Source organism: Rhinoraja longicauda, chromosome 3 (genome assembly GCF_053455715.1).
Source record: "Rhinoraja longicauda isolate Sanriku21f chromosome 3, sRhiLon1.1, whole genome shotgun sequence".
Lineage (NCBI taxonomy): Eukaryota > Metazoa > Chordata > Chondrichthyes > Rajiformes > Arhynchobatidae > Rhinoraja > Rhinoraja longicauda.
Window position 1 is genome coordinate 54,570,759 of NC_135955.1, and position 11,016 is coordinate 54,581,774.

The window sequence follows — 11,016 nt, forward strand, 5'->3', positions numbered from 1 at the left end:
CTGCACTAGTCCCACCTGCCTGCGCCTGGTCCATATCCCTCCAAACCTGTCCTATCTACCTGTCTGTTTCTTAAACGTTGGGATAGTCCCAGCCTCCAGAGGTTTGATAGAGTATTCAGTGGCATGCTAAACCTCCTCAAACATCTGAGGAATTTGAGGCAATGGCAAGCTTTCTTTCTGATTGCATCAATGAGCTGGCCCCAGGATAGATCATCAGAGATGTGCCCGCCCAGGAACGTGAAGCTGTTGACTCTCTCTACTACTGTCCCACCAACATGGTCCCTCAGCTTTCCTTTCCTGAAGTCAACAACCAGTTCATTGGTCTTGGTAACATTGGGACAAGACTGTTGTTCTGGCACCATTCCATCTTTATTGATCCTGTAATCTGAGTTGTCGTTTCCGGTCGTTACTGTGCAAGCAGCTTGAGGTGCCCCCTGTACTGCTGATCAGTGAGGAGATGTTGTTGCCGATCTGTACTGATTGAGGTCTGCCAATGAGGCAGGATGTCGAGGATCCAGGTACATAGGGAGGAAAAAGACCCATGTCCCGACCTGAAATGCCACCCATCCTTTTTCTCTAGAGATGCTGCCTAGCCTGCTGAGTTACTCGATCATTTTGTGTCTATTCCAAGTTCCTTGAGTTTGACAATGAATTTGAATGGTTAACAATGATCTGCAGCCGATCAACAACTGCCTGCCATATGTGTTCCTATTGGCCAAGTGTTCCAACGCAGAGTGACGGTCCAGTGAGATCACATCCACTGTCGATCTGTTGCAGTGGTAGATGAATTGAAGTGGGTCTTGGTCAATATTGAGGCTGGAGTTGATTTTCATCATAATTAACTTATCTCACTTTATCACAGTGTACATGTGTGCCACTTCTTGGTGGCCATTGAGGCAAGTCACCTTGTTATTCGAGGGTGCCGGTATTATCAATGTCCTTTTAGAGCAAGTGAGAACCTCAGACTGTCGAAGTGAAAGGTTGAAGATATCAACAGTCCAGTCAGTTGGTTTGAGAACACAGCCAGGTGCACCATCAGTTCCAGTTGAGGGGAGCGGGAGTTAAACAAGACCGCCACATGCAAGCACGACAATAAGTTTACCACAAGGCAGACCTCGCTATCACTCCCTTTTCCCAAATAAGCCATCCAGTCAATGTGATGAATCAAGAAACCTTCAGGCAGGAGGGTCGAGTCTGGTGAGTCATGTCTCTGAAATAGATACACAGCATTCCTTGATGTCCCATTGGTAAAGCAATCTTGCTTGTATGTCCTGAATCTTAACATATTGGCATTTTTACTGATGACCCAGTCCAGTTGCATTTTATATTCGACATGTTGGAACTTGATAGTGAAACTGTGGAATAAACTTGCAAAGAGCTTTCCATTCCCCGAAGTAATGTTCCAGAGTCCACCACTACAAATGTAATTTTATATTTCAGAACAATGGTCTTGTCTGTAAGTGATCTGTGTAGGAACAGACTGCAGGGAATGAGTTACTCCTCAAAAGCCCTGATCTATTATGATTCCTATCTATTGTGTAGGAAGGAACTGCAGATGCTGGTTTTAAACCAAAGATAGATACAAAATGCTGAAGTAATTCAGCGGGTCAGACTGCATCTCTGGAGAAAAGGCTCTGAAGAAGGGTCTCGATCTGAAAAGTCACCTATTCCTTTTCTCCAGAGATGTCTGACCTGCGGAATTACTCCAGCTTTTTATGTCTATCTATGATTCATATTTATTCAAGTTGGATACAAAGGATGTTTAAAATGTCAAGCTTCTATGAAAAAGGAAACTGCTGAATGTTATATAAGAAAATAACTGCAGATGCTGGTACAAATCGATTTATTCACAAAATGCTGGAGTAACTCAGCAGGTCTCTCCCGAGATGCTGCCTGACCTGCTGACAGCATTTTGTGAATAAACTGCTGAATGTTTTCAATTATAATCTGTTCCAACAGCTATTGCATATTGTTGATGTTTTATTAGGTTGAGCCATCTGCAAAACAAGATTAAACTGTGGTCGGCCAAATATTCTGCATTCCACAATTTAGACACATAATTCTCACAACACCAGATCATTGTTATAAATATAGAGTGTACCTAGGCAAATAAATTAAATATACAAAATAGATTTAATTAGTTTCCATTAGGCAGGGAATTACTATTTTTTTAATTGATTGCATTACATGATGCTAAAAGACATTGCCTTAAAAAATCCAAGATACAATATTTTGTCTGTGTTAAATTAGTGCTGGATGAGGTACTACAATTACTGTCAGCATCAATGATTCATTGGATAAAGAGGCTGGAAAGATTCTGTCACCATCATCCGATGAGCACTGCTGCTCAAGTGAACTTTAACTTGTTTGAGCATTGGGCTCAAATATGACATCATGAATGAATGGCTGGGCAAGATTTAAAGCAGATTTCCTTGCTTTAACCAATGCTGGATTAATTTAGGAGTGGCTATAAAAGAACAAGCTCACGACAAAGTTCCATGTGCTGTTTAAGCAGCATTTGGGAACATGAGAACTGTGATAACATACTGAATTGTCAGGATTTAACATGCACTGCTGGAATAGCAGGTTGTTTCTGTAGTAACTTTCAAAAGAGAATTGGAAATCTTTTGAAAAATAAAAGCAGGGTAGTGTGATTAATTGCCTTTCAAAACAGCCAGAAAATGGCAGGATTTGCAGCATTTGCCAATCGCCTTTCTATGGCATTTGATGCTCTGAAATCCATTCCTGTCTGTATTCAGGCAAAAGACTAGAAAAGGGAGTTTCCTGGATTTACCTACCCCTTATTTTCTGGGAGCCCTACAATCTGTCACTGATTGAGCAGAAGTAAGGGTTTGTTAGAGATACTGCAAATCCTATTCACAGATTCTTGCTATTTCAAAATACTCTTTCAACGTGGATAGGCCCACCTCTATTATTGTCAGGTCACCCACTCCCACCGACAGCATAACTATGAATCATTGCAGTTGGCCCCAGTACATATTATGATGAGGAAAAGTAGTGCAGATTGATGGATTGACATGCACCACATTTTACATGTTTGCCCATAATTAGTGCTGTGTAGTTGACAGCACAATTTTGCCATGGTAGTCCCAAAGAATTTACTTATTTTAAAGGGAACTGGTCAAGACCTGAACAGTTTGTACCAAGGAAATCAGCAAGACACTCAGAAGATAGAAGCCCCCAGACATAACTCCTAAGTACAGATCTATGAATCAGAAGCATCACCTGTAAAATAACATGGGGCACCTACATGAACATCAGGCAAGGTTCATCTTCCTGCTTTGTTCACCCAGAGAAAAGTGATGACTTTTGTTTCGGGAACCTTCGGGGACATTTGCTGTGCTGTTTACATGGATTTTAGTAAGGCATTTGATAAAGTCTGCCATGGTAGGCTGATCCAGAAGATAAAGATGCAGGGATTTCAGTGACTTGGTTGTATGGATTCAGAACAGGTTTACTGATAGAAGACAGAGAGTTGTGGTGGAAGGCTGGAGGTCTGTGATCAGTTGAGTTCTACAGCGATCTGTGCTGGTACATCTGTTGTGTGTCATATACCTTAATAACATGGACATAAACATAGATGCGTTGGTTAGTAAGTTTGCAGACGACACCAAGACTGCTGGGCTTGCAGACTATGAGGAAGGCTATCAAAGTATACATCAGAATATACCGAAGATCAACTACAGAAAGCAGTGCAGAAATGGCACGTGGAGTTTAATCCAAGCAAATGTGTTTCGTTTTGGGATGTCAAATGCACGAGGAAAATATACAATTAATGACATAACAGCATTGATGTTCATAAATGTCTAAGTCATAACTCCCTGTAAGTAATATCACAAGTAGGTAGAGTAGAAGCATATCATGGCATGCTTGTCTTCATTGGTCAGGGCATTGAGTATAAGTCAGGCGTCATTATACAGCTTTATAGGACTGGTTAGGTTGCATTTGAAGCATCTTGCGCAGTTCTGGTTGCCCCAATTCGGGAAGATGTGAAGGCTTTGGTGCAAATATGGTTTACCAGAATGGTGCCTGGATGAGAGGGTATTAGTATTAGTATTAGGTTAATGCTGGGAGCATTGCTAAATACATTAGATTGCTATACCAGAGGAGGCCACTTCCTGAGTTTCAGTTTCAGATTCACAGCCACACTGCAGAAAGTAAGAGCCACAAAGTAATTCTGTGGTTGCCAGCTTCCCCAAGTGATAAGAAACTGTTAGCGGTATTCTCTGGTGGCATTACACGATAAATGATCTTGCAGGAAGACAGAATAACTGAAATTAAGTCTAATTGATAAGGAGTGTGGAGAGGAAACTTAGAGATATAGTGTTTAAGAACATTGAAGTGCCATTAGAGCTGGACATGTATGCGATCTTCGACGGTAGCTGGGGAACTGACCGTGCAAGATGGCATTGGATTTCTATTAACTGAAGTGTATTGTGATAGGTTAATTGAGCAGGTGTTGCTGGAAGAGGATAAAGTCTATACTTCGTGCCTTGGATGAACAAGGAAGAACTAATTGCATTTAAGAAAAAATGAACTTAAAAAAACTTGCAGATGCTGAGAATGTGAAATGAAAGCAGAAAATGCAAGAACATTTGGCAGGCCAGGCAGCACCTGTGGAAAGGGAAACGGTGCCAAAGTTTCAATAGACAATAGACAAAAGGTGCAGGAGGAGGCCATTCGGCCCTTCGAGCCAGCACCGCCATTCAATGCGATCATGGCTGATCATTCTCAATCAGTACCCCGTTCCAGCCTTCTCCCCATACCCCCTGACTCCGCTATCCTTAAGAGCTCTATCTAGCTCTCTCTTGAATGCATTCAGAGAATTGGCCTCCACTGCCTTCGGAGGCAGAGAATTCCAGATTCACAACTCTCTGACTGAAAAAGTTTTTCCTCATCTCAGTTCTAAATGGCCTACCCCTTATTCTTAAACTGTGGCCCCTTGTTCTGGACTCCCCCAACATTGGGAACATGTTTCCTGCCTCTAACGTGTCCAACCCCTTAATAATCTTATACGTTTCGATAAAATCTCCCCTCATCCTTCTAAATTTCAGTGTATACAAGCCCAGTCGCTCCAGTCTTTTAACATATGATAGTCCCACCATTCCGGGAATTAACCTGGTTTCAGGTTGAAGACTCTACGTCTGCCTGCTGCCTGTTCTACATAGGCTGACTAAAGGCTTTGGACGTGAAACGTTATCTTTATTTCACTTTCCACAGATGCTGCCTCACTTGCTGAGTGCTTCCAAGTTTCTTTGGGTTTTTTAATTTACAAAACACCTTTAACAAAATCCACTTCTCACAGATACAAACATAAGACCTTAAAAATCACAAGTTTACCGTGTGAATTTCATACCTGCTCTGCTGAGAATCTGGTGCTTCATGCAATGGCGTTTTACAGTGTTTAGTTGAGAAAGCTGGCTGTCATTCTCATTGGTACATGAGTAACAATTCTGGGAAATCTGGTATCAGTCAGGCCCAGGAATCTCTATTTCAAACCTTCAGAGACTCCCAAGACTCTTCAGGTCGCCAAAGAGCTCTGAGTAATTGGAGTATCACCTGCTGCCCTTTCGATAAAGACTATTGCAATAAAAATTGTTGACATGCAGAAAAATAATTTGAAAGTTTGAAAGAGAAACGTAAATGTTCTCGTCCAAGCCTGTGAATGCTCCCCATTACTATTACAGCCCCATCTACTAATGTTCTACATTATTTAAATTGCATTTAAGAGATTATACAGAAGTTTCTTTTAATCTGAAGTGATAAAACAAAATGCGAACCATTGCTTTTGGATGAAAATTATATATTTAAAATATTTATTTATGGAATGGATATATATGGTGGAATTTGCAGTTTACCGTTTGATAGAATGGAATCTAAATTGTAATTATTCTCTATGCAGGATGGCAGTGCTCCATACAGTGCAAGATATGTTGGGTCGATGGTGGCTGATGTCCATCGTACCTTGAAGTATGGGGGAATCTTCATGTATCCCGCCAATAAGAAAACTCCAAAAGGAAAGGTAGGTTTCCACTTGTGTGCGGACAACCAAGTTTCCAGTATATAAACACATTTACAACTAAACAGAAATATGCATTTCATGCTCGTCAATGTGATAAAACAGAGATTTCCCTGTAGCTCAGCTGGCAAATGATTTGCACAGAAAGAAGATTAATTTCAATTTCTGGTTCATGCCAAGGTGTTTGGTCTGTGCCAGGGTAATATTATCCTCCAGTGGTCAGCCAGAATCTGGCTGGCATTTTCCTCTCTAGCCAGAGCACTGGGCTCTTATCAGTTCATGAACCTGTACCCTTTCCAGGTATTCCTGACCGTTTCAGGATATTTGTATTCACCAACCGAGTCAAGGAGCCAATTAACAATGTTATTACAATGCCCTTTTAAAATGCCTCTGATAACATTTTCAATTTTTCCAACAGCCTTTTAATATAAACTGGACCAAGTGGACCCGTTGGGTCCATTCCTCGTAGAGGGGGAACAGGGAAGGGGAGAGGGTGTGTCTGAGTGAGCCCTGGGCCCAAAGCCTCTCCTGTATTGGTGTAGCACCCTCAATTCCCCCCCCCACTCAATCCTCCTTATCCCCCTCCTCCCCCCATTGACCCACTCCAGGCCCTACCCCACTCACACAGACCTGCCTCCACCCCCATTCCCCCCCCTCCCTCCCCCCCCTTCCTCACCCCCACCTCCCTCCCCTCCCCCCCTATTCCCCCCTCCTCACCCCCACCTCCCTCCCCTCCCCCCTATTCCCCCCTCCTCACCCCCACCTCCCTCCCCTCCCCCCTATTCCCCCCTCCTCACCCCCACCTCCCTCCCCTCCCCCCCTATTCACCCCCCCTATTCACCCCCCCTATTCACCCCCCCTATTCACCCCCCCTATTCACCCCCCCCTATTCACCCCCCCCTATTCACCCCCCCCTATTCACCCCCCCCTATTCACCCCCCCTATTCACCCCCCCTATTCACCCCCCCTATTCACCCCCCCTATTCACCCCCCCTATTCACCCCCCCTATTCACCCCCCCTCACCCCCCCTCCTCTCACCCCCACCTCCCTCCCTCCCCCCAACCCCACTCTCCCCCACCTCCACTTTCCCCCTTCCCCACAACCCCCTCTCTTCCCCCCACCCCCACTGTCCCCCTTCCCCCCACTCTCCCCTCATCTCCCCGACCCCCTCCCCCCCACTCAAATTTGAGGAACAGCACCTCATATTTCACTTGAACAGCTTACACCCCAGCTGTATGAACATTGACATCTCTAACTTCAAGTAACCCTTGCTTTCCCTCTCTCTCCACCCCTTCCCCTTCTCCGACTACATTTTATCTGTTTGCTTTGTTGTTAGCTTCTCCCAACTAACAATGATCTATTCTACATTTTCCTTGATCTACATTCCCTTTGTCCTGTTTTCACACCTTACACTTCCTTATCTATTTACTTCCTTATCTATATTCCGTCTACTCCCCTGGCATCAATCTGAAGAAGGGTCTTGACCCGAAACATCACCCATTCCTTCTCTCCAGAGATGCTGCCTGTCCCACTGAGTGACTACAGCATTTTGTGTCTATCTTCGAGATACAGTAAAATCTGTTTGGTGTACTAATCAGGTATATTGTACCATATTTGAGCACAATCAAACCATGAAACAATGCTACAGGTAGTTCAAAATGGAGTACAGAATATAGAGTGACACCTATAAAGTACAGACAAAGAAGTGCAAGGGCTGCAATGCAGTAGGTTGGCAGATCAGAACTACATTCCTGAACTTATGAGAGGTGTGTTCAATAGTTCAACAGCAGGGAAGAAACTGGTGATACACGCTTTAGAGCATTTGTATCTTCTGCTTGATAAGAAACGAGAGAAAAGAGAATGACCGGGTTGTAAACGGTCCTTGATTATGTTGGCTGCTTTCCTGAGACAGTGTGAAATGTAGATGGATTCGACTGGAAAATGGGTGGGGCAAAGAGGGACTGGTTTATTGATGGGCTGGGCTATTTCCACAACCCTGCAATTTCCTACAGACTTGGGCATAGCAATTACCAAACCAAGTGGTGATACTTCCCGATAGCTTGCAGCTGGATAATGCAATTAATGTTATTTGTTCTTCAACCACAGCTTCGCCTGCTGTATGAATGCAACCCCATGGCCTTTATCATGGAGCAGGCTGGCGGAGTAGCCACGACAGGAACCCAGCCAATACTTGATGTGAAGCCAGAGTCTATTCATCAGCGAGTTCCACTCATCATGGGATCACCTGATGATGTTGAGGAATACCTTTCCCTTGTAAAGAAGCATCAAACCACTGGATGAACTGTCAAATTAGTTACAAGATTATAAAACTGATATTACGGGCTGGGTGTATGCTATTTAAGTAGAGGATTGTATTTAAGACAAGAGTGTAAAATGTCAACATATGGAAATTATTTTTTAAGAACAAACAAGTGCTTCTTACATAATATTTACTACTCGCTATCAGATTTGGAATGTCACTTTCTTACATCTGTCCTGAAAGGAATAAATATGCTGGAATCTAGAAAATAAAAAATGAGATAACGGTCAGATGCTAACTTTCAAACTTATGTCAGACATATGGAAATGTAGAGCACAGGAGCAGATTGTGCCACTCATGATAAGAAGATAAAGAAACAACAGCAGGATTTGGAAGACATTTCTTCTGTCTAATTTTCATGCAATCAGATCGTGGCTGTCCCACCTACACCTCAACATTACTTCCTGTTCTCTTCCCATATCCCTCGTCATTCTTTGCTGTGGAGAATTTCAAAGAGTTATATGCCCGAGAGAACAAATTATTTCCACCTTAAACGAGCAACCTAATATTCTGTTAGAATGTCCCCCAGTTAGACGCACCCACGAGGGGAGGTATCTTCTTCCCCCATGTCCAATACCCAGCGATTGTGACTAAGCCAAACATGATGCCAAGAAAAAACTAATCTCCTCTGCCTGCACATGATCAACATGTTCCATTCGCTGCATATCCACATGCCTATCTAAAAGTCTCTTGAACCCCACTTGTATCTGCTTCTACCACCACCACCACCCCTGGCAACAGAGTCCAAACCCTCACCACCCACTCTGTTAAAAAAAAAAAAATTACCCCGCACATTACCATTAAACTTTGGTTCTTTCACATTAAAGTTGTGTCTTCTAGTCTTCCTTAATATATTATTTTTTGTCATCATTTGCTGGTTTCCAAAGATTTCCTAACCATCTACCATACCATTAATATTTGCAATGCTATGTATTTTCTCTTTCCATCCTTAACTTCCTTAGCCACGGATGGCTTGTCCTTCTCATTGAGCCACTCTTTCTTGCTGTAAGATTTACCAAATATGTCCCTGCATGAATGCCACTACAATTGCCATTATTCATGTTTAAAAAAAACTGTCAGTCATAAGCTTCTCAACACCGAACTGAATTTGAAATTCTACTTTGCTAAGATCACTCTATCCTAGGCAATTCATTATGATGCGGTAATTAAAAACTTGTCCTTTCATGGATGTGCTGACTCAAAAATAAAAGCAAACCAGCCTAAAATCAAAACTGTAGTGATGACTGAACTAATCTAGTTACAACATTAACATCCACCTTCCAGATGAAAAATTGCCCAGTTGTGAACTGTTCACAAATCTAACGTACGTACTGCCTAACCAGTCAAAATGACTGAAGGTGTTGACCAGACTATGAAGCAGCACAAACTCATCATTAGAGCACAAAGTGCTGCAATAACTCAAGTCAGGCAGCATCCTGAGAGAATATGTTTAGGTGACGGGTCAAAACCTTTCTTCAATCTTCTTTCTCCTGTGAAGTCCCTCAGGATCGAGAATAAATTGCTTCCACAACAGCAAGTTCTATCACAAATGGGGCAGGTGGATGATGGATAGTTTATGAGCTGATGAGTTCCTTCCACTGCTCACACAGGACTTCTGGTATTCCCAATACCTGCCCCTGTGGTTCTCAGTGCCACTCTGAATACTTCTCCACTTTGAACAATCATGAGCCAGAGGCTTCCACAAGCCACTGGGAACATTGCACTTCAAAAAAACAAAGCACATCCTCGAATCTTCTCCAAGAAGAGCACAGAATAGTGGTCTGTATAAGTGGTCTGTTCTTGGGGAAGCCTGCGATGTGACCTACCCAGTGTGGCTAACTGGGAGTAACCAGGGCCCTAAAGCTGGCATATTGGCCTGGGAAAGGATACTGATGTTGGGTTACTCATCCTTGCCGTGAATTACATCGAAGGCAATTATGAATTTCAGCACAATATGAAAAAGGTTTATGCTGTACACGGTTTTGCCATGCATCATTTATGGCAGAGGGTAGTGCGGTGCAGATTGGGAGAACACATAGGTCTTGTGGATTTTGAGTGCATGGCCTATCCTCTCATATGCTTCAGTGAATAACTTGACAATATCTTGGAGCTTTGTCACTAAGCATGCGCAAACTTATGCATCATCTGCTACTGTGATTGTGGTGCCCTTGGCTATGAAGATTAGTTCCACTACCATAGTATATTTGGTGCAGGGGAGATGAGAAAGTGCAATGATACAGCCTTGACACCATTCTTCTCTGAAATTGGGACTATTGAGGCCCATTCATAAGTATGATGGCCTGCATGCCGTTATGGAGTACACATAGGATCGTCACATTTTCTATGTACAGCCAAATTTCAGAAGGATGTTCCAAAGACCTAATCAATAGAATCACATACCTTGCATCTTTTTGTCATCATGAAGAAATCCAACTGTCATTTGACAGGCAGAATCTATACTGTGATTGGAGAGCAGCTGATTTGTTTTAACTAAACTGTATGCAAAAAGAAATTTCACTGCACCTAGATATGTATATCAACCAAGTACCATTGGCACATAGTACTGGAGACCCAGGTTCAGTCCTGACCTTTGGTGCTGTGTGTGGAGTTTGCACGTTCACCCCATGACCTCTTCCAGATGTTTCTGTTTCCTTC

General features: G+C 43.0%; 1 protein-coding gene across 1 annotated transcript in view; it reads left to right on the top strand.

Moving 5' to 3' along the window:
- Positions 1 to 9,147, top strand: part of LOC144592409 (fructose-1,6-bisphosphatase isozyme 2-like) — a 54,981-nt gene extending 45,834 nt beyond the window's left edge. Inside the window, exons 6-7 of the mRNA XM_078396980.1 lie at positions 5,924 to 6,043; positions 8,148 to 9,147. Coding sequence (XP_078253106.1) covers positions 5,924 to 6,043; positions 8,148 to 8,342 — 315 coding nt within the window. The 3' untranslated portion in view covers positions 8,343 to 9,147. The remainder of the gene's footprint in view (positions 1 to 5,923; positions 6,044 to 8,147) is intronic.
- The last annotated feature ends 1,869 nt before the right edge of the window (positions 9,148 to 11,016 follow it).